The sequence below is a fragment of the Megalobrama amblycephala genome, linkage group LG8, assembly GCF_018812025.1.
Source record: "Megalobrama amblycephala isolate DHTTF-2021 linkage group LG8, ASM1881202v1, whole genome shotgun sequence".
Lineage (NCBI taxonomy): Eukaryota > Metazoa > Chordata > Actinopteri > Cypriniformes > Xenocyprididae > Megalobrama > Megalobrama amblycephala.
Window position 1 is genome coordinate 30,843,836 of NC_063051.1, and position 25,368 is coordinate 30,869,203.

Here is a 25,368-nt window from a genome sequence, read left to right on the forward strand (position 1 = left end):
ATGGGCTGCCATAGACTTCCAGAGCAGAAGAAGCAGAATAATAAAAACGCCAACGGATACAATAGGTGCCTACGCACCTTCGGTGCTTGGCCCCTAAATATAATAAAATAGAAGTCAGTTACTTTAAAATGTAAAATATTTCACAATGTTACTGTTTTTACAGTATTTTTAATCAAATTAATGCAGCCTTAGTGAGCATAAGAAACTTTTGACAAGAAGTGTACATGAGATTACACAAATTAAATCAAAAGTGTCTCTATTTCAATCTAATTTACCCATGAAATGTGCTTGCTTAAACCACCACGTTGAGGAAAAGACACAACTGCGATTAGCACGACTCTTCTGCATATCAACTGCCTTTAGCTTGTTCATCCCAGGTGGTTAAACCAAGTGTGACCAGCGTTGGGGGTAATGCATTATAAGTAACTTGAGTTACGTAATCAGTTTACTTGGTTTAATCACCTAGCATTGCGCGTCCTTATATTATACATTGCCGAATGTTGTGTTGGAAATAACGGCAGTTATGTAATCAGATTACTTTTTTCAATATCTAGTAAAGTAATACATTACTTTTAAATTTACATCAAAATATCTGAATTACTTTTTCAAATACGTACATATGACAGTACTTGACACCTCCCTGATATCAACACATGATTCTGCAAGTAACAGCATAACAGCTCAGATGCCAGCTACAGACCCATTAAAGGTGGGGTATGTATTTTTTCAACAACGCTGTTGGACATCGTTGATATCTGAAATCAACCCAAACAAACCCACCCCTCTCTTCACTGCTCCGCCTCCAAAACTCACACTCCAATCCTAAAGGTGATGATACACGGGGCAACTTTTTGAGCAATGTTGCCGAGCAACGTTGCTTAGGCACTTTCCCACAGAGAATGAGCAACAAATTTATATCTAGATTCGTTAGATCGGTCGTGGGCAATTTTTTGAGATCCTCCAATCAGAATGTTAGCAGCCGATCACGTGATTGGTTCGGAGATTTCAGAAAAAAGGGGTGTGAACTTATATCTTTTTAAGCTAGTAAGTTGTCATGCGTCAACCCAAAACAGGGAATTTACCTCATATAATGCTTAAAATAGCAACACCTGTCCAAAGTAATGCATGTAAGCTGTAATTAAGCCATCGAATGTTTTCAGTAAAATACTAAAAAGACAGAGCCCATTTAACGTCTGTAGTAGCGTAGGCTGTAGGGCGTATGGCACATGAATGCAGCTTTTGACGCGATCGACGCGGGTTCGAATCCGCCTTTTGCCGAACTCGCTCTTCTCCCTTTTCCTATCAAAAATCAGATCGGAAAAGCATTTATTTTTAATTAAAATGAAGAAAATATTTGAAAAGTTGAAATAAAGTGCCTAACAAGTGTTTATAATAAAGTATTTATTGGGTTGGCAATAGATTTGCTCCTCTCTGATTAGTTGCTGCCAACTGTCCGTTGCCCTAATTAGTTGCCGTGTCTCATCAGATTGCCCGTTGACGGCAACATTGCCCAGCAACATTGCCCCGTGTATCATCACCTTAACTCTCACTATCTGGCCTCTGTTACACATGCAACAGCTGATGTACAACAAAATGCTTCACGAAAAATGAAGCGCAGATGAACGACAAGGGAGAGTAAATACACAAGAGTAAATACAAACAAGTGTTCGTAGTTAGTCGCCAACAGCACAGCAGCTCCAGACAATCAAAACCGTGTTACTCAAGTGCGGGATCAAAGCAGCCTCCACATCTGTTTTCAGGCCTTCCCGCTTCGCTCTCTCCAGCTCTGGAAAGCTTTTCTAATATCAATGCTGGTCCTAAAGCACTTGCCCAGTCATAAACCTTCATTCCAGTGATATTCTTTAGAGCGGTTTTGTATTGTGTCTCATCATCTCTCTTTCTGCACCCCCCCCCCCCCCCCCCTCAACCGCCATACACCCCCTAATGCAGATTCGTTAGTCATTTGTTGTTGGTGTCGACTTGCAACAGTGTTGTTGAAAAAATACATACCAACACTGTATGATCAGCACTGGAAATTCTGGCACACGTTAGTCTCCACTTCACAGCAAGGAGAATTGATTCTGACTCATCTAAACTCACATATACATTAAACCCCAAGACACAGCTGATCGATCTCTTCTCCTCTCTCGCCCGTGTGATTAACGAATGGGAAACTAATTAGGTTTTCACAACAAAAGCCTTTAAATTAGTGCTTCCTGCTTACATGCCCTTGATGTTAAAGGTTTTATTTCTGCAACTCTGAACGTTTTATATTTCTTACATGAAAATAGGCAATAATTCAGACATATCAGAGAGATGGAACTATCATAATAAATAAAAAAAAGTCTCATTAAATAAATGAAATTGAAAAGAAAACACTAAGCACTTTTGCATTTTATTTTGTATTTATAAGAAAAAAAATACTACTAATTAATATTAATATTTGAAAACATCATGTTGTGCAACCAACTCGCAGAAACAAAAACACAGGAAATGATATCACAGAAAGAATCATGAATACACATCATATTTTTGCCCCCTAAATGTTCACATTCACTTAAGACATAACCAACAATGTTTACATGAATACTCCCCAATACAGATATTTTGAAATAATGTAGTGTGTATCCGACGGTTCAAGTGCAATACACTGCTAAAGAGAACTGAATTGAGGATTGCATGCTGTCTGAGAGAAATGGCTTCTGTGCGGAACATCATACAATCAATATATAATAAGAGTAGCCTACTTTATTTACAATAAATCACCATATTAATATGTATTATAGGCCTATTTATTTAAATTAAAAAAAAAAAAAAAAAATCTTTTTTTATGCATCGATGCAGAATCGTTCACATCAGCATCAAGATGCATCGTAAAAACAATTATATTCCACAGCTCATGTGTTTTAAACCAGACTTATAAAAGATTTTTAAAAATTGTGCACACTCTTATTTGCCATCAGGATATTACAAACGAATATGTTCAAATAAATAATCTCTTACCAAGTGTGTCTTTGAGATTTTTCACCAGAGAACCTTTCTTCAGACTGTTCTTGCGTTCAACATAATTGGACGGAACATAGCCCGTTCTGTTGGATGCATTTCGCACTCGCCACCACGTTTTTGAGTCATCGAGAAGCCACAAACGCTCATTTTTCCTAATGTCAAGTTCCTGGTCTTGCTGTGCCGTATAGTCCCACTTGGCAATAACAATCGCCTCCTCTGACATCTTTCATGGAGTCCCTCTGAAAAACAAATAAAAGAAGAAATTAGAATCATCACCCATTCCAAGATAAATGTACAAAAAAGCAAAGAATATAATGCATACATGCCATAAAAAAAGCAGATTGTCAGCAGTCAAGACAAACGACTAATGGAGAGTCCTGGACTCATGAACAGCCACGCAAACTAGTGAGCAGCTCTTGCTCTGTACAGGCTATCCCTAGACACTGAGCAGCAACCGCAGGAGTGACATGACGGATCAAGAGCCCTGCTAGCCTGGAGGTAAAGCTTGTTTCTGAATGAATGTCTCTAAATGTGCGAGTCTCTTTCTCTCTCCCTCTCTCTCTCTCTCTCTCTCTCTCTCTCTCACACACACACACAACATGAGGGCTAAAATCTACACACTCCACACTAACAGCAGCCTTGGCCCTCAAACAGCTTTTAAAACCTCCCCTTTTCACCTACCATCTTAAACACTGTAAATTATTCAGCAGATACAATAAAGGAGAGAGAAAAAAGGGAGATATTGAAAGAAAAGAAGAAAGTGGATAATCATGTTTCGGAATACTATAAGGAATGAATTAATTAAATCCATGTGAACATACTGAGCAACCCACATTATGAGCAGGATGAATTAAAAAAACAAACAAAACAAAAACAGTTGATAATAGCTGACAACTCCAAGTAAACGAAGGAGAAAACAAAAGACAAAAGGAAATATAGCTTTAAAGCATTACTTAATCCAAAAATGAAAATTCTGCCCATGTCCTTCCAAAGACTTGTAGATATTAATATTCCATCCATTGAAAGTCAACGTGATTAACATTATCAATCTTCAAAAAGTATATAAAGACATTGTAAAAAAAAATCCATAGGCTATGAATCAAGTAGCTTATACAGGTCTTCTGAAGAAACACAATGCTTTATATGAAGAACATTTTACGTTTTTATTTACATACAAACATTGATGAACGCACATACATAGAGCACATCAAATATGGTAAACGGAAGCTCAAATATGCATGCTTAATGCATGATAGGAAAATTTGTTTTTGTGCATCAATTTGTTAATTTGTTCTTGTGCATCAAGCAAGAACGCTTGAGGCAAATTTTTTTGACAAGTCTGAGAGAAAATGGAAGAATCTGTTTAAAGAAATATACCCATAAATTGAAAAATAAATGTTTTGTAGATTTTAGTTAGGGCTGGACGATTTTTTTCCCCGATCAATTCAATTTTTAAGTTTTGCCTTGATTTTATTATTTTTAAATCGAGAAATTGCATTTTAAATAAAAATGATAGCAAATGTTACAATTAGACATGTTGACAATACAGCAATGATAACCGTTAAAGGTGCCCAAGAATGCTTTTTCACAAGATGTAATATAAGTCTAAGGTGTCTCCTGAATGTGTCTGTGAAGTTTCAGCTCAAAATACCCCATAGATTTTTTTAAATAAATTTTTTTAACTGCCTATTTTGGGGCATCATTAACTATGCACTGATTTTTTCAGCGCGCCGCCCCTTTAATTCGCGTGCTCCCTGCCACACGAGCTCTCGATTATATTACAGCACATTTACAAAGTTCACACAGCTAATATAACCCTCAAATGGATCTTTACAAGATGTTCGTAATGCATGCTGTATGCATGCTTCGAATTATGTGAGTAAAGTATTTATTTTGATGTTTATATTTGATTCTCTATGAGTTTGAGGCTATGCTCTGTGGCTAACGGCTAATGCTACACTGTTGGAGAGATTTATAAAGAATGAAGTTGTGTTTATGCATTATACAGACTGCAAGTGTTTAATAATGAAAATAGCGACGGCTCTTGTCTCCGTGAATATAGTAAGAAATGATGGTAACTTTAACCTCATTTAACAGTACATTAGCAACATGCTAACGAAATATTTAATATAATATAATAATAAGTTTGTACAACATTTGCCTTCATATTTCATGCATATTTTCTGCAAAGATATTTAACAAATAACATTTAATTTGTTTTACATTTACACCATGTTGATCACTTCAGGTGTGGTGCACTTGGAATACAACTTTTTTAACCAGAGTGGTAATAAAGAAAATGTTACTTGAATCATATTGTAGGTATGTTTTTTAAGTTAAAACATCGAAGAAAAAAAAAAAAAAAAAATAGAAATCGTGAATACGTCAATCGTTCTGAAAAAAATAAAAAAATAAAAAAAAAAAAAATATATATATATATATATATATATATATATATATATATATATATATATATATATATATCGAGATTAATTTTTTTGCCATATCAACCAGCCCTAATTTTATTCTTTCGTATCTGTTACATATGCATGGTTGGGTGGGCTAATTTTCCACCACAGATTACATAAAACGTATTTTGTAACATATTCATATTAAATTACTAAGTGACATGATCTAAACACCAAATAATTTTTCCAACACTGGGAGATTTGTTCATGTTGTGAGTAGGGCTGCACAACGATTAATCGCGATTAATCGTTTGCAAAATAAGTAATATATGTGTGTGTTCTGTTTAAGTTTAAGTTTAAGTAATATATGTGTGTGTTCTGTGTATAATAATTATGTATATATAAATACACACACATACATGTATACATTTAAGAAATATATGCATGTATATATATATATATATATATATATATATATATATATATATATATATATATATATATATATATATATATATATATATATATATATATATATATATATATATATATATATATATATATATCTTAAATATTTTGTATATAAATATAACATTTTTCTTAAATATATACATGTATGTGTGTGTATTTATATATACATAATTATTATACACAGAACACACACATATATTACGTAAACACAACTTTTATTTTGCAAACGATTAATCGCGATTAATCATTGTGCAGCCCTAGTTGTGAGTATACTTTATAAAAGTGAAAGAAAAAAACAAAAAACAAATCTACCAGTGCAGAGTTCTGTTACATAATCCAATGTTTTTATCTGGGTAAAATAATGTTGTTAATGTTGTTATTTTTTATTTTTGTGCCTCTCTTACAATGTTGGCCTGCTAAATGTTAAATGGATCCAATCCATGTTCAATGAAAATGATTTGATAATGCAGCAATAAACTAGCTAGTATACCTTCATGCATGTGTTTTTGAACTTTGCTAATTTAAAACATGATCAAAACAGTTAAAATAAGTGAGCAAGTGACAAATATTGGTATTAGAATCTGCCCATAGTTATTTAATCAAATCTGTATTGTAATGATAAAATAATGCCTAGTTCCTAGGTTAATCAATTAAGTATAAGATATCAAATATTTAGCAACATCAAAAAAAATGCTGTCTTTAATAAGTATGCACCTCTCCTCAACACCACCTGCCACTGATTATCAAGCAGCACATCATGGTTCATGACTTAACTACAGCTTATTGGCCCAAACTTCCCTTTCAATAAGAAATGCATCAACCTGTACTTGTTAAGCTATTTCTTTAAAAACATTCCCTCAGACGTCCTCGTATGTGTGTTTGAGAGAGTGTGGCAGTGAAAGAGGCTTTATAGCACCATGATGGCACTGTGACAGTGCTGCTTTCTGCTCCAGGGAAACTCAGTAAGTTGATGTCCAATTACTCTGACAGCTGCCACACACAAACACAGATGCAGGCTGAGCTCCAGTCAGACACTTCATGATACTGTACACAAACACTAGCCACTTCATCATTAAACCCTGCTGCTCATCCATAATGCCAGCACAAAATGACCAAATTCAAGCGTGTTAAAGAGGTGGGCCGACCGTAACGCCACAAATCACAGGTTTTGTTAACTACTGTTAGGTTCAGATATGAAATGACAGCTTACAAAAGACTTTAGAAGTTTAAGTGCTAACAAACACAGCAGCAATCTTCCAAAACCACTGCCAGATCTCCTGTGTTCCACTCTCTGCTGTTCCCAGTGGATTAGGGAAACCTGTCAACTCACAGATAAAGCTGTCACATGTGTCAACACCGGGCGATACAATTACAATGACTGCCTGACGGCCAGCATTTTAAACAGAACGGGATAAAATCTCCCCTTCAATAAACAAGCATGTCTCCTCCTAGATCTTTCCATCCCATGTGAGGTGTTGAAAAAGAAACCTGCTGTGAGTGCAGAGAGGGATCTGTCAAACTGGAGTCTCTAACACGTACGATAAAATCCTTCCCAACGCATGGGGTCTGGGTAAACAGAGGACACTTCCTGCTTACAATGCAGCCTTATATCACTGTTACTCAACCATGGTGGCGAGCACATACAGCGACATTTGTCTAAAATCATAATCCGGTTATGCAACATGATTATGGATCCAAAATCCACTTTTTAAAAGCATTCACATTGAGGTGGAGTGGTTAAAAATCAATCTCCATCACTACTAAATGACAGTGCAAATGACTGACTACTAGGAAGGGCAGGGCTACAGTATGAATAAGCACATGACATGATGTTACTACATAACTACTATTTTTAGCAGTAATTTCAAAATCAGTTTACATGTCAGAGTCATAACCAGCAGTATGTGTCAGACAGTGAATCGTGAATGAAACTACTGAAAAATCCCTATCTGGTCATTCCCATGTCAACCAAATTTCAGAAACTTCCCAGCTCAAATTTTTGATTTTGTTAATATTTTTTTGTGTAGAAAGACAAACAAGATATTAAATGTCACAGAGGAATATCCACTATTTTATAGAGGGGGTCAAAATGACAATTTTCACCTGAGATTTGGAGCCAGACTTTATAAAGATGGCAGCATCATTATTTTATTTTTACACATAGATTGGTATCTCTATTAGTAAAATATGTTGACTTCTTTCATTAAATGCCAACAGTGACATTTCAAAAATGGCAAAAAGCACTTGTGTTTTTTTGCCTCAAGTTTGCTTGCCTGTAACTCAAGAAGTATTAAAGATATCTTAATATCCTTTTAGATTCTGGTTCTTTCTTTTTGGTTTGACATGTAATGACCCTATCAATTTTAATAGAAAATGCATTTGTAGATGAATGCATTCATCATGTTTTCTCAACCCATGTTTTTATGCTCGACAGGCAGCTATATAATAACAGCTAATACATAAAAGCCCGGTTTCACAGACAGGGCTTAGATTAAGCCAGGATTGGGCCTTAGTTCAATTAGGACATTTAAGAAGCTTTTTAAAACGTGCCTTAGGAAAAAAAAAAAAAAACATTACTTGTGAGCATCTTGAGACAAAACAGTGGCACTGATATATTTTAAGATTTATCAGTGCAAGTTGCTTTCAGTTGAAACAGCTCAAACATTAAGTTAGACTATAGCTTTGTTTGTGAAATCATGGGAAAATATCATCTAAACCAGCTAGAAACAGAAGTGAGACAGATTGTTGAACTTTACATTTACCTTATACGGTAGATAAATATGTAAAAGGAGAAAAAAAAAAAGCACAGAGAAATTTATTTATTGTACACTGTATAAAATTAGATCTGTACAACTGTCTGATATTTTCAATAAACTATTTCTAATAATGCACAGACTGATGGGCCCTTCCATGTAGCCAATGAGTTGCATGTTCCCTCTAGCTCTAATTTATTTTAAATAGTCTTGTGTTTCCTTCCTAATGTGTTCAAAAACTGCCAACACATTTTGCATTGGAAAGTGAGCTTATGAAACAGTCATAACTTAATATATTTTTTAACTAAATCCATATTGTTTTTTAAAAAAAAAAAACTTCAAAACAAATATTTCAAAGTTTTGGATGTGACAAAGTTATTATCTCACTGTAAAAAATATTTTCATGATTTATTTTTTTTTCTTTTGTCAAATCAACTTAGATAATAAACGTAGTTCAGATAACATAATATTTTGAGTTTCTGCTGATTAAATCAATTCATTGTATTAACTGTATCGTATTGTTTTGAATGTAGCATTGTAATGTTTTTAATTTCATTGAACTCAAAATGAAGGCAACCAGGTAACTTACTTTAAGTTAAACCAACAATTCTTTTTTACAGGCCCTTTTCATTAATTAAAAACATTTTAAATTCTTTGCAATTTATATTCAGCTCCCCACCTCTCTAAAACTGCATACAGAGAATATTATCTGTCTATTTGTGCAACAGTCTGTTTTAAAAGCACTGCAAGAGCATCAATACCTAGTTTGACTCATTTTGAAATGTTCAGTGTGAACACCAAATCTTGGTATTTACGCAAGAGAGTTCAAAAAGGAAGTGTGTCCTGATACCATTTCTTTCCTAAAAGAGTTGTAAAAGCCTAAAAATAAAATAAGAAAGCTTCTATAGCTACAGTGTGCCAAAATTACTAGTGATCCTCCAAAATCATTTTTATGAAAATGAAATTTAAGTTTTCATTTAGCCAAAAATTAAAACTAAACACCTTTTTTTACACTCCAATTTGTTGTTGAAATATAAACATTTAAATGGTGTCTGTAATAAAAACGTGCTTTCATGACAGATTTATTCAATCATACATTAAATAATCATGTATAATAACGTATATATAGTGCATACATTTAGCTAATTGCTAGTTTTTTTTTTTTTTTTGTTTTGTTTTTTTGGTAACACTTCAGTATGGGGAACAATTCTCATTTTTAACTTGTTGCTTATTAGCTTGAATATTGGCTGTTTTTTAGTACTTATAAAAATCACATATTAATGCCTTATTCTTATCCCATAATCCTACCCCATACCTAAACTTAAAACTTAACTATTAATAAGCAGTAAATTAAGTTTATTGAGGCAAAAGTCATAGTTAATATTGAATATGTATTCCCCATACCAAAGTGTTAACGTTTTTTTTTTTTTGTGTGCTGTGTGTTATTTTTAAGGTAAAATGTAAGCGGATTTACTCACATATTTCCACAGTTGAACGTTAAGCACCAAAATTATTATTATTTTTTTTTTAATTTGTGATGAATTTGACAGATGACAGCTGAGACTTTGTTTCATATCAAAGGTAACAAAGCTTGCTCTGAATATTAGACTAAAAGACTGATGATCTTGCAAACTGATATCGGTTCATCAAAATGAAGGTTGATTAAATTCGAGAATTCAATATTGTTAACCCAGCCATAGCATCCACACAGCTGACATGTTTACCTGTTGTAGCTTATCCACGTTGTGTTCACAAAATAGATGCAAAACCCAGTCAAAACACACCATCAGAAATGTGCTCATTAAACGCCACGATCCATTGTGGCCGTCCGATTTTATTTATTTAATTTTTTTTTGCTGTTCCAGCTGAATATTTTTGGTTGCCGCTAGTATTTTCCTAATCCAGAAGCAGATCAAGAGATGCTACAGGAGCTTTGGTTCTGCTCTTGTTTTCAGCAGATGTCTCTCAAAGTGACAGCTGGAAGATGCAATTAATGCAATCAGATGAACAACTCAAGAGCACTTGAATTTCCTCTAACAAAAGCCTGCGCCAGTCTCACCGCTTCAGGAATCAAAGAAGCTCTCCAACAAAGGACCTTTGAAATCTCATTCTCCTCATGTGAAGGTCTTTATAGAGTAACTGTTGAACATAAAGCACTTTACATTTAACTCTGAGATATATAATGTGAAAAAGATGGAAGAGGCTACAGGATTACGCTACGAGAGACGGAGAATTTCACTGTCCTCATTCATTTGGTTAGTAAAATACCATGTGTAGTTTGTATATTGAAGAGCAGACAAACTGTGCTTTAGAAGAGAGAGAGAGGGATTGTTACAGGCACGGAAAGATGCTCTCAGATCCCTGTACATCTGCAATATTCTCACACAAACACAAAACACACACATAATACTATAACACACTAATCCAGCTCTTAGACTCACAGTCTTCTTCATTGCCATAAAGAGATTGACAGCATTAAACAGACTCATGTTTAGGATAAAACAGAGTCGATTTAATGTGCTCAATCTCTTTATCCCTTAATGACAGGAATTAGAGAAGGACTGAACAGAACTAGGGTAACATAGCAAAATTTCAGGAGTTGATACTAAAAACCAGTAAAATGCCATACTTTTCAACAACTACACAGCAAAATCACCAGTTAAATCAACTTTGCTCGGAGTACATATGGTCCCTTTCTAAATAGTGTTAAAGTAACACTAAAGCAGAGTTAAAGTTAATGAGATAATTAAGTGATTAATTAAGTGATGATTGAACATTAGTGATGAACACCTGCTGTTAACAATCAGAATCACTGAAGAAAAGAGAAACAAGAACTACAACTGACTTCAGCTACAGTCTTAGATGAAATCAACTGAAGATAAAAGACATTATATCTCTTAAGATCTTAAGAAAATGGTCTTTCCTTCAGTGACTCTGCTTGTTAACAGCAGGTGTTCATCACTAATGTTCAATCATCAATTAATCACTTTATTATCTCTTAACTTTAACTTTGCTTCAGTGTTACTTTAACACTATTTAGTGAGGGACCATATGTACTCTGAACAGAGTTGATTTAACTCTCTGAGGTCTGAAAACGCGTCGGCGCGTTTTGCAGGTTTTTTTTCACATTGCAGCAAAACAGACTTAAAATACTCCGTCATTTTTTGTCATAGAGACATAAGTAATATATCAATTGAAACTATAGAATATCTTCTTTTATTTGTATACACTCAGAGTAAAAACAAAATGTTGTGCTTTTTGTAAAATAAAGAAAACTAACATGATGCGTGATTTCTCCTCTCCCTCTGAACGAAGTCCAATCTGATAGTTCTCAGAAAATGAACTGTAACTTAGTAAATACTAATCACAGAAAAATTACACTAATGTCTAAAAAAACGTTAAGATGTCAGGTTTTAAATCATGTAAGTCAAATCGAAAACAAACCTTCTGTGTTTATGTAATCTGTATGAAAAGAGAGCCATGTCAGAAGTCCGTGATTCAGCTCATTATCTGCTAATTGCGGCCACGCCCACGGAGCCAGCGCTATTCAGACGCAAATTCAGAGGCAATACATGCATTCATCGTCTCAATCGTGTATTTATTGTCTTGAAAAGTGTTTATCTGGATGTAAAAGTCATGGTTAGGGAGCTCTAGAAGACATGCAGTTAGTTCCTGTTTTCTTTTCTTCTATAGATGAATTTTAGATGAGTTTTTGTTTCTTTAGCGCCCTCCGGCTGCAGTATGAATTGGAAACTCCATTCATGGAACAGCCTCTTCTTCTTTTAGATGAATTTGTGGACTAAAGGTGTACAGAGCGCCCTCTGACTTCAAGTATGAATTGAAAACACCAGCGCTCATAGTAATGACAATGAATATTAAATAAATATAACTCCTCTGTATAGAAAATTGACATAAGCATATGAGAATCCAATATTTCTCCAAATGTGCATGCTTTTAAACTAAAAGCCTATATTCAGACTCTTTGCATCACAGAAATACATTATATTTTAAAGCATAATATAAAACCATTACTTTATATTGTAATAATATTTTTCTGTATGTTTCATATATCATGATGAGCTTGAGACATCACAGAAGGTTTTTTTCACAGCCTACCTGACTGAAATGCCTCATTAATATGCAAGTCATTTAAGCTCATTACTATGCAATTCTTTTGTCTTCTCAGGTGAGAATGGCCCATTATTCAGTGGTGATTCACGCCTCCACGCATACTGTGTTTCTTGGCAAAAAGTGTCTTACAAAAACTAAATCAATATATTGTTTTATATGAAGGAGTAGGCAGCATAATTTTTACATAATTTTGAAGCAAAAACTCTAGTCTACAACCTCCAATACCCTAAAGTATTGTAAACACAGATTTACTATACTTTTTTTGGCCTTATTTCAGTGACTTAAGTTTTTTGTTTTTTCAATAACCACGCATAAATGTTATTCCTTCAAAAACACAAACATGTACATACATGTTCCTCACATATTATTGTAGCCTAGTTTGTGCTGAATACAGTGTAATGACACTTTTTCCATTAATATGTTTATGAACAACTGAAAAAAGCACAAATGTCAGGGCATGTCAAAACTTCTCCAGGCCCCAAATCAGCCTCAGACTCCAGAGGGTTAACTCTGATGAGTTTGCTGTGTATTCATATATCAGAGCAAACCAATATAAACATTGTTTAAAATCTTGAATATGGAAACTTTCAAAAGTTCGAGGTTGGTAAAATTGTTTTTTTAAAAAGAAGTCTCCTATGCTCATCAAGAGTGCATCAAAAATACAGTAAAAAAACAGTAATATTCTGAAACATTACTACAATATAAAAAAGTATTTTTTTTTCCCTGTGATGCAATTTTCAGCATCATTACTCCAGTCTTCTGTGTCACATGATCCTTCAGAAATCATTCTAATATGCTGATTTGGTGCTCAAGAAACATTTCTTATTATTATGACAGCTGAAACTGGTTGTGCTGCTTAATATTTTTGTAAAACCATGTCATTTGATAAAATGATATCATACTGATTTGAGAGAAAGCATTTATTTTTAAACACTTTTTTGTAGCAATGTAAAAGTCTTTACTGTCACTTTTGATCAATTTAATGCATCCTTGCTGAAAAAAAACATATATACATATACTTTATATTATATTATCTAATGTTATAGTATATTATTATTACACATTATATTATAATAAATATTAACATTAAATAAATACTGAATGAAAAATGTAGCTTTATGTGTGTCAATTAAATAAACACTGCTTCAGTTTTTCCAAGTAAACAGTCAGAAAAAAAGAACCAGAGCAGTAAGCGATTTTGTAATTTTAAACAACATAATAGACAGTAGCAGAGATTAATGCACAGATCTGATATTTTCAGGAAGATCGTAAACATTTCAAATTTTTGGTCCTGTCTGGTTATGAGGTGTTTACATTAATACCTCACCCAGAGGGAGATTTTGATCAAAACACACTTTTGATCATTCATGCATGCTTGTACACATGACTGCATTCGAAAATAGCTGCCTACCAGTCAGACAACACTTGAGTAGTGACTGAGACTATTAAAAGTAGCAGTACTAAGTACTTACCAGAACTAAAAATAAAGAATTGAAAACTGAGTGAGGAATTATGGGGTTTTCGATCTGAGCACTGTCTCGAGTACAAGAAGTATTACACATTTTCTCTTTAACACTCACACATGGACAGGTGTGCTGTAACATTTCTTGCTTTGTGTTTGCTCAGGGTGGTGTGCACATGTTGGTAGGCAACAACAATAATTTGTAGGGCTGTTCCCCAACTGTTAGTCATTCATTTAAGCCATTAATCAACTAATTGCATACTGAGGAGAATACTAAACCATAGGCAAGGCAAGTTTATTTATATAGCACATTTCATACACAATTGTAATTCAAAGTGCTTTACATAGAAAAGGAAATTAAAATAATCATAAAATAATCACAACATATGCATCTTGCTCTGGGACTTCCCCATATTGGTTGTTTTTCTCTGTGGATTTCTTCCGGCGCCTAAATAATCTGTTGAACTTCTCCAACGGATCAGTTTTTTGGCCTAAAATCGGCCAGGGGAAGCTCTAGGACTAAACCCCAATCCGCACTCCAGTTAATTTTGGTTCTTGACCTCGGGTCCACTATAACCGTTCACCCCACGTGGTTTCAATTTCTTCCAGAAATATCTTATCCACGCTGTATTACCACAGAACTGTCCCAACCACCATGGTAAACCATAATGAGCGTTTAATATATATAGGCGTAATATAGCCTATTCCGTGCTCTAAAGCGTGCCGCAAAGCACTGGCAAAAGCAATGATTATGAATGTGTCGGGGAAAAAATAGCAAGGGGACATTATTTATTAATAAACTAGCGTTTTCTGAGTCAGTGTCGGCTGCAAAGATGAAGTCGACGATGCTGACTCATCTCCACAGAGAGAAATCCAACTTTCATACAGATTACATAAGCTCAGCGTATTTCTTTTTGATTTGAATTGGTTTGTTTAAATGTTACGGAAGAGGATTAGGGCCAAGCAATAATAAAAAATTAAAACCATCTCGAGATTAAAGTTGTTAAATTTCGAGAAAAAACTCAATAAATTTCGAGAAAAAAGGCGAGATAAAATGTTGAGAATAAACTTGTTAAATTACGAGAAAAAAACTTGTTAAATTTCAAGAAAAAAGTCGAGATAAAATATTGAGAATAGAGTCATTAAATTACGAGAAAAAAGTCGTTAAATTATGAGAACAAATTCGTTAAATTATGAGAAAAAACTCGTTAAATTTCAAGAAAAAAGTCAAGATAAAATGTTGAGAATAAAGTCATTAAATTACGAGAAAAAAACTTGTTAAATTTCAAGATAAAAGTTGAGATGAAATGTTGAGAATAAAGTCATTAAATTACGAGAAAAAAGTCGTTAAATTATGAGAAAAAACTCGTTAAATTTCGAGAAAAAAGTCGAGATAAAATGTTGAGAATAAAGTCATTAAATTACGAGAAAAAAGTCGTTAAATTATGAGGAAAAAACTCGTTAAATTTTGAGAAAAAAGTCGAGATAAAATGTTGAGAATAAAGTCATAATTTAATGAGTTTATTCTCAACATTTTATCTCGACTTTTTTCTCGAAATTTAATGAGTTTTTTTCTCGTAATTTAACAACTTTAATCTCTAGATGGTTTTAGTTTTTAATTATTGCTTGGCCCTAATCCTCTTCCGTAAAATGTAGACGTTTCAAGCTTTCTATAGATGAATTTCTCATGTAAAAGGCAAATATACGCTGATGTTCAGTTCATTTTTGTGACGCGCTCCAGTTCAGGGAGACCGAGTAGGCAGAAAGCACAAAGCACAAAGCACATCTTGTTTGTTTTCTTTATTTTACAGAAGGAACAAAGTTTTCTTGTTATTGTGAGTTTACACAAATAAAAATAGACCCTTTTTTTTCTTCTTTTTTTCAAGTTTCAAATGATGTGTTTAGTCATTATCTGGTCATGACCAGAAATGACAGAGTATTTTTAGTTGTTTCAGCTGTTATCACAAAGAATTGCAAGTGATCGCGCCGGCGCCTCCATGTCTCGCAGTAAGCGCGCTATACTTTAGCCTTCACAAGACACACAAACACATAGATATGTGCTTAATAATAGGGCACATTTAGGTAGATTAACATTAAGAGCGAGCAGCCATGTAAAGTTGCTACTACTTACATGTTTCAAATGATAAGTCATATTTAAGGTCGAGGAATGATAGCGAACACTTGGATTTCCTTCTCGCCAATGACGATCTATCCCTCACAGACTGAATGACTTCGCCACAAGGTTTTTTAGTCTGCTACTAACTGACCCATAAAATGTTTGGTCGACTAAGCCTCTTCTAGTCGACTAACAATTAGTTTAATTGTTAGGGGGTATCCCTAATAATTAGCCTAATTGTTGCATTGTGGGTTACGAAGGAGATGAAGGACAGGCCAGTGGAAAAGAAAGAAATGGGATAGGTGGTGTTGTACATTTCTGGCAGAAGTGATTAATTTTCACTGCAGTCAGTATATTCTGTGTGTGTTTATGTAAGTCTCTTTATTGTGTTTATTTGTGTGTGTTAATGAACATAACTAGTGTCTCTGGATTATTTTTTTTCACTCAGGCAGTGAAGTTGAACCATGTGACTGTGCACTCTTGTAACCCAGTTGCTGGGAAAGCCTTGACCCTGAGGGGAAGAAGGGATACAGAGAGAGGCAAACAGAGGGATAGTGAGGCCACATGGGCCAGCTGTGACACACAGGAAGTCAAAAATGTGACCTTAAAGTTATAGTTCACCCAAGAATGAAAATTCTGTCATCATTCACACATCTGTACATTTTGGCAAATCCGTATAACTTCCTGTTTTTCCATTAAACGCGAAAAAGGCTCTTCTGAAAAAATGCTCATGCTACTCTAAATGAACGTGAAGGAGGACTTGGTGCTATCAAGCCCTTGAAATGGAAAAAAAAAGCTAGATAAAATACCATAAAAATCAGTCCATAGACTTTTGAAATCATACAATACAACAGACTACCTCTCAAAATCTCATTCATGCACTTGTGAAGATTTTCAGCATATAGTGACTTCATTTTGTATAGTTTTAAAATACGTGGAATATAGTGCACACGTTGTATTGGCCAATTTTACACAACAGTTTAAAAATTTGGGGTCAGTAAGATTTTTTTAAAAAGTTTCTTAAGCTCACCAAGGCTGCATTTACTTGATCAAAATGCAGTAAAAGTAGGGATGCTCGATATATCGGCCACCATATTGGTATCGGCTGATATATGTTCATTTTTAATGTTATCAATATACAGTACAGTCCAAAAGTTTGGAACCACTAAGATTTTTAATGTTTTTAAAAGAAGTTTCGTCTGCTCACCAAGGCTACATTTATTTAATTAAAAATACAGTAAAAAACAGTAATATTGTGAAATATTATTACAATTTAAAATAACTGTGTACTATTTAAATATATTTGACAAAGTAATTTATTCCTGTGATGCAAAGCTGAATTTTCAGCATCGTTACTCCAGTCTTCAGTGTCACATGATCCTTCAGAAATCATTCTAATATGCTGATTTGCTGCTCAATAAACATTTATGATTATTTTCAATGTTGAAAACAGTTGTGTACTTTTTTTTTCAGGATTCCTTGATGAATAGAAAGTTCAAAAGAACAGCATTTATCTGAAATACAAAGCTTCTGTAGCATTATACACTACCGTTCAAAAGTTTGGGGTCAGTAAGAATTTTTATTTTTATTTTTTTGAAAAGAAATTAAAGAAATGAATACTTTTATTCAGCAAGGATGCATTAAATCAATCAAAAGTGGCATTAAAGACATTTATAATGTTACAAAAGATTAGATTTCAGATAAACACTGTTCTTTTGAACTTTCTATTCATCAAATAATCCTGAAAAAAAATATTGTACACAAATATTTTGTACAATTGTACACATTAAATGTTTCTTGAGCAGCAGATCAGCATATTAGAATGATTTTTGAAGGATCATGTGACACTGAAGACTGGAGTAACGATGCTGAAAATTCAGCTTTGCCATCACAGGAATAAATTACTTTGTGAAATATATTCAAATAGAAAACAGTTATTTTAAATTGTAATAATATTTCACAATATTACTGTTTTTTACTGTATTTTTAATTAAATAAATGTAGCCTTGGTGAGCAGACGAAACTTCTTTTAAAAACATTAAAAATCTTAGTGGTTCCAAACTTTTGGACTGTACTGTATATTGGCCGAAATATATTAAAGCCGATAAATAATGGATTATTTCCTTCAGCTGAGACACTTCAGATGTGCACTGTTTGCAATGAGGGATACGAATTGCTTGAAATATGATTGGAATCACTTCAAAAAGGAAAGTACAACATAAAGCCATGTCTTTTAATGGTGAAACTTGTCATCAGGCTTTCAAAACTTATATAAAAATTTGGATTTAGAATTTTCGGCCAATATATCAATTATTGGCTTTCAAATATAAAGGATTATCTGTTATCGGTATCAGCCAAAATTTTCATATCGGTGCATACCTAAGTAAAAGTAATATTGTGAAATATTATAACCATTTAAAATATCTGCTTTACATTTGAAGATATATATTCTTTTAAAATGTAATTTATTCGTGTGATGGCAAAGCTGAATTTTCAGCATCATTACTCCAGTCTTCATTCTAATATATTGATATTGTTCTCAAAAAAAATTTATCATCAAGATATGCTGCTTAATATTTTTTTGCAAAAACTGTGATACATGTTCTTTATTTTTTGATGAATAGAAAGTTAAAAAGCAACAACATTTATCTGATATATAAATCTTTCATAATATTCTAAATGTCTACTGTCACTTTTAATCAATTTAATGTGTCCTTGCCGAATAAAAGTATTAAAATTCTTCAATTTTTTTTTTTACTAATCTCAAACTTTTGAACAGTAGTGTATGGTCATTTTTTAAAGGTTAATAGCTTCTGGTCGCTTTGAGGCTTATGCTGTAAAAGAACATGAGCATTCGGCAAATTCTTCTATACTTCTTTGTCCCATGCAACAAAGAAATTCATGTAGAAAATTACGATGACAATTTCTACTTCTTGGGTGAACTAACTAAGGAAAGTAGGGTAGAGAAAGAAATCAGCCAGTATATTTGGCTCAGCACTGCAGTTTTCTTGTGAGTAGAAAGGAAAATTCGACTCTAATGTAGAATGATAAAGGATGATAGCAAAATGGACCAATTTTCACTGACAACACCATCATTTCAACTATAAAGTGCAGCCTATTTGTACAAACACAACAGATAAGACAGAAGAAATTACTGCTGGCTAGATCCATATCTTTGACAAACACAAGCTGGAGTGCTCTGGTTTGCCCTGACACATTATTGCAGCTGAGGGGAAAGACAGATGAAGCTTATTATTGACCTTCAAGAAGCATATTTTTTAAGGAGTAAAATGAGCCATAAACTTCCTATTCCTATTTCAATCCATAATATTACAACACCCTCAACCCCTTCTGAGGTTTCTGAGGGTGAACTAGTGTTCAAACCATAAATTAATCATCTTCAAGTTTAACTTCTTCAACAGTGTGCATGTGTATTTCTTGTCATGGTTTGGTTTTCAGTCATCAAACCCACAGACCGCCCCCACACACACCGTTATTCGCTAATCATCTGATCCGTATGGCACACTAAACTGAAAATGCTTTTTCAAAGCAGAAAGTGTAAATCTTTATTGGCAAGATTTGTCCAGCGATCTACCAAAGAAACCTTGTTTACAAGATCCAAGACTACCATACGGCCCTACTCTATGAGAAAGGAATATCTGCAACAGGTAAACATGCAAGTACTCAGATATTACATATGCCATGATGTGCCGTTCATGAATGATTCGTTCAATTTGAACGAATCTTTAACATGACTATCGAGTTATCTCATCGAGCGATTCGTACATTTCGGATTGACCACACGTGCAACATCCTATAGTTTCTGTAGAGAACTGATAAGTTCAACTCTCGAGTCTTCGGGTCTGAGTCGTTCGCTCTTTGGTCACATGATGTGACAGTTGTACTGGATACAGAAATCAGTTAATACCCAAACTTCCTTACAAACACCGGTAGAAAGTGTTACTCTTACAGTTATGTGATGCTTCTGGTCTCAAATTGTGGCTTTTTTTATTTCTTACAGTTTATACATTTGTGAATTTATGACCTGATGGTTATTTTCCATAACACTGAATGTGGTAAAAAAGAGTTGGTTACTTTAAACTTTATCTGTATTGCAGGGAAAAATAAATCACATTGATAAAGCAAAGATACCTGCTGGAAGCTACAGTAGTTATTTAAGTCTATAAAGTTTAAAATATGGATATTTTTCTTATAAAAACCCATTGCTTCGATTCAGAAGACCTTTATTAAAGGGTTAGTTCACCCAAAAATGAAAATTCTGTCATTTATTACTCACCCTCATGCCGTTCCACACCCGTAAGACCTTCGTTAATTTTCAGAACACAAATTAAGATATTTTTGATGAAATCTGATGGCTCCGTGAGGCCTCCATAGGAAGCAATGGACACTTACTCTCTCAAGATCCATAAAGGTACTAAAAACATATTTAAATCAGTTCATGTGAGTACAGTGGTTCAATATTAATATTATAAAGCGACGAGAATATTTTTTGAACGCCAAAAAACACTAAATAACGACTTATATAGTGATGGCCGATTTCAAAACACTGCTTCAGGAAGCTTCGGAGCACAAATGAATCAGTGTGCCGAATCTGCTGTTCGGAGCGCCAAAGTCACGTGATTTCAGCCGTTGGCAGTTTGACACGCGATCCGAATCATGATTCGATACGCTGATTCATTTGTGCTCCGAAGCTTCCTGAAGCAGTGTTTTGAAATCGGCCATCACTATATAAGTCGTTATTTAGTGTTTTTTGGCGTTCAAAAAATATTCTCGTGGCTTTATAATATTAATATTGAACCACTGCACTCACATGAACTGATTTAAATATGTTTTTAGTACATTAATGGATCTTGAGAGAGGAAGTGTCCATTGCTTCCTATGGAGGCCTCATGGAGCTATCGGATTTCAACTAAAATATCTTAATTTTTGTTCTGAAGATTAACGAAGGTCTTACGGGTGTGGAACGACATGAGGGTAAGTAATAAATTACAGAATTTTCATTTTTGGGTGAACTAACCCTTTAACCCCCCGGAGCCATGTGGAGTACTTTTATGATGGAAAGATGCACTTTTTGGCTTCAAAATCGGTCCCCCCATTCACTGCCATTATAAAGCTTTGGAAAGCCAGGATATTTTTAAATATAATCCAGACTGTGTTTGGCTGAAAGAAAGTCATATACACCTAGGGTGGCTTGAGGGTGAGGAAATCATGGGATCATTTTCATTTTTTGGGTGAACTATCCCTTTAAGTAATAGATGTTTAAATTGAATTTCCTACTCTGACCAAGCAATCACATTACTTTTCATAACTATTTCAAACATTAAAAATAACCCACAAAGAATGCACCGATATTATGTGTATGTCAATGTTTCATAACTAAACTCCAAAACATATCGTTATTAAAATTCTGCTGCAGCTGTGTGAAAATAGCCTTTGTGACATTAAGTGAGAAATCACTGGTGTTTTGCTGTATCTCAGTCTCTGTCTCACTTTGCCTTCTCATCTCTTTCTCACTGTATCATCTCTCTCTGCCACTGTTCCCTTTCCAAATTCCCACGGTTTTAATGCACAAGGGATGTAAAATCTGCTTCCCCACTTTAATACTTGACTGTGTCCCAATCTGGTAGTTTAAACCGCAGATCCCTTAAGGTCCAGCTGCAGTGTCTTGGCGCCAGTGTCTTTCCCATCCTGATCCATCATGCAGGTGCAGACAACACAGCCTTGCAGAACTGTTGCGCTAACAGGAAACTAAAAAAAAAAAAAAACGGACAAATTTGGCTGACACCACAGTACCATCCAAAACGCTCTGAGGGGGAAGGAAGGGAGCACTTTAAATCTGTCACAATCTCAGCAACTGCACCAGAGGGAAAAGAACTCAGATCTGAGACCATGCTGTATTTGGCATTCAGAATACAAACAGCTGTCAAGAATCAGTTTTCTGTTTGTCTGCTGCCTCTAATGATTCATTACATTGATAGTTGGATATGGGATATTTCTAATATGAAGGCATTGCTTGAATCTCAGATGAAGGAAGCAAAATGGCTACTGCTTTTCCTTTTGCAGTTGTTTGCCTGTTAACAAGTGTCCTGTGCCCTCATTTATGAAGACATGAATGAACCTAAATGTAAACAGACAGTTATCAAAATGGTTATACAAATGCTTTAAAGGTGCCCTAGAACGTTTCACAAGATGTAATATAAGTCTAAGGTGTCCCCTGAATGTGTCTGTGAAGTTTCAGCTCAAAATACCCCATAGATTTTTTTTAATTAATTTTTTTAACTGCCTAATTAAATATGCGCTGATTCAGGCTGCAGCCCCTTTAAATCCTCGCGCTGGCCGCCCCCGAGCTCTCGACTATAAAACAGTTCATAAACAAAGTTCACACAGCTAATATAACCCTCAAATGGATCTTTACAAAATGTTCGTCATGCATGCTGCATGCATGCTTCGGATCATGTGAGTATAGTATTTATTTGTATGTTTACATTTGATTCTGAATGAGTTTGATAGTGCTCCGTGGCTAACGGCTAATGCTACACTGTTGGAAAGATTTATAAAGAATGAAGATGTGTTTATGAATTATACAGACTGCAAGTGTTTAAAAATGAAAATAACGACGGCTCTTGTCTCCATGAATACAGTAAGAAACGATGGTAACTTTAACCACATTTAACAGTACATTAGCAACATGCTAACGAAACATTTAGAAAGACAATTTACAAATATCACTAAAAATATCATGATATCGTGGATCATGTCAGTTATTATTGCTCCATTTGCCATTTTTCGCTATTGTCCTTGCTTGCTTACCTAGTCTGATGATTCAGCTGTGCACAGATCCAGACGTTAATACTGGCTGCCCTTGTCTAATGCCTTGAACATGGGCTGATATATGCAAATATTGGGGTCATACATATTAATGATCCCGACTGTTACGTAACAGTCGGTGTTATGTTGAGATTCGCCTGTTCTTCGGAGGTCTTTTAAACAAATGAGATTTATATAAGAAGGAGGAAACAATGGAGTTTGACACTCACTGTATGTCATTTCCATGTACTGAACTCTTGTTATTCAACTATGCCGAGGTAAATTCAATTTTAAATTCTATGGCACCTTTAAAAAAGAAGAAGTTTCCTATATGCATGCCACTTTCTAAACTGCAGTTTCCAAATTGTGAAAAATGTGATTTATATAATTAATTAATTTCAGTATGTAATTATTATTACAAAGCAGTTGCTCATTTAAGCTTTTTTCATTGTCTATTTATCTTTACATTTTAATAAACAATGTTGGTTTATTTCACTGCAGGTGTTGCCTTTATAAATCCCGATTTGGTCCTCACTTTTGCCGTAGAATGAAATCCATGGAATTTAGGAATTAGGCCCCTTCATATCTCAGTGAAATAAGAGTTGTGGATTTCTGCATAGTTTAAGTTTTATTCCACTTTTAGAATTAGGAATAGAGAACTCTGATTTTGCATGTTGAAAAGAAAGAAACATATCTCCGCTTCTGTTATGGCGTATAAATAAATCTTTCCACAGTGCATTCTTTAAGCAAATACTGTATAAGTAAACTATAACCAAAATACTGGAATGTAGAGGGATAAATGCACATAGCGACAGACTAAAAACCTCCCAAACAGGGAAACGGCTATAAAATTGACAATAATACATGCAACTTCAGTGAAGAAAGAGATCGTCCCCTTTTTATTAGGGATAACAAAAGTAAACTATTATTTACAGGGGCAAAAGATAAAATACACACAAAGAGATTTATGATGAATACATGTCTTGGCACACTCCAAGAACAATCCTGTCCTCTGTTGAAAAACAGGTTTGTCAATCACTATAAAAAGGTTTGTAAGAAACACTATGAAGCCTGCACTCATTTTACAGCTGGAACAACGTTTATTTACTCTGTAGTTGCATTAGTCTGCATTATTTGCTTCTAATGCAGACTGATGATTAATTGTGATGTTATCATTTGCTATCACACAAGAGAGCGCTGGCATCTTATTAGCAAAAGAATAGAAACATGAAACACACTCTCTCCCATACTCCATAAAGTAGAAACAAGCTACAACAAGGTTTACTTGCTTTGGCAGGAAACGAACCTCTTAAATTTGCAGACACATTTACAGTTGTTCGCCGAATTTTCACAGGCAATCCAGTCGTTTCAATAAGAAATCCTCACGATTGGGAATTTCGTGTGAGGGCGAAGGAGAGATGAGAAACCAGGAGGCAGGAACATACAAGAGTTTTACCTTCAAGAAAGTGAAAGAAAAAAATAACAGCACAGAAGTGAAAGGATGGCGGAGACATTGACTGCTCTTGGCATTAGCGCCTGGTTTACCTCTCTTTCACTCGTTTCCACAGCTGTAAGTTTCTTAAGGAGTGTCTTATTAAAATAGACACTGCTGATAACCTTCTCTCTCTCTCTGACTCACTCGCTCATCATTACAGTGGAAAAGTCCCAAAGAGAGTTTAACACTATTTGCCACTGAACCAAACCTACTAAATGCAAGAACATTCCCATTAAAGTGATTTATATGTGCACATAATTAAAAAAAAATAATAATAATAATCTTTAAATCAAAATAACTTCCCTCCTACAATCATATTAGAAATTATTCTTCAAGAAATTATTCTATACAAGTTACTCTTGTTTGGGAAGCCATTTTACTCAGATATACATCACAAAAGGGAAGAAAAGACTCACTTGTGGGAAAAACAGAAAAAGAGAAACGTATTAAATATACATTTCCAGCGAAAGATTGTGAATGAATCTTTTAAGTGAACGAATCATTCTCAATCATTCAAATTTTTTCCTCTCCAAACAGTATCTCTTTTGAAACACGACTGCTTTTCTACCTTTAAAGAATGGCAATAATACAAGATATAGTCGTTCTTGAACAAACTGAATGAATTGTGACATCTCGGTTGCAAAGGAGAATCTGCTGAACAACTGAAACCATAAATGATAATTCTGATTTAATTTGTG

The 25,368-nt window shown here is 34.3% G+C and overlaps 1 protein-coding gene across 1 annotated transcript in view; it reads right to left on the reverse strand.

Moving 5' to 3' along the window:
- nck2b (NCK adaptor protein 2b) overlaps positions 1–24,713 on the reverse strand; it is a 43,796-nt gene extending 19,083 nt beyond the window's left edge. The window contains 2 exon segments of the mRNA XM_048200525.1: positions 3,004–3,245; positions 24,482–24,713. Of these exon segments, the coding sequence (XP_048056482.1) occupies positions 3,004–3,229 (226 nt within the window). The 5' untranslated portion in view covers positions 3,230–3,245; positions 24,482–24,713.
- Positions 24,714–25,368: the final 655 nt, after the last annotated feature.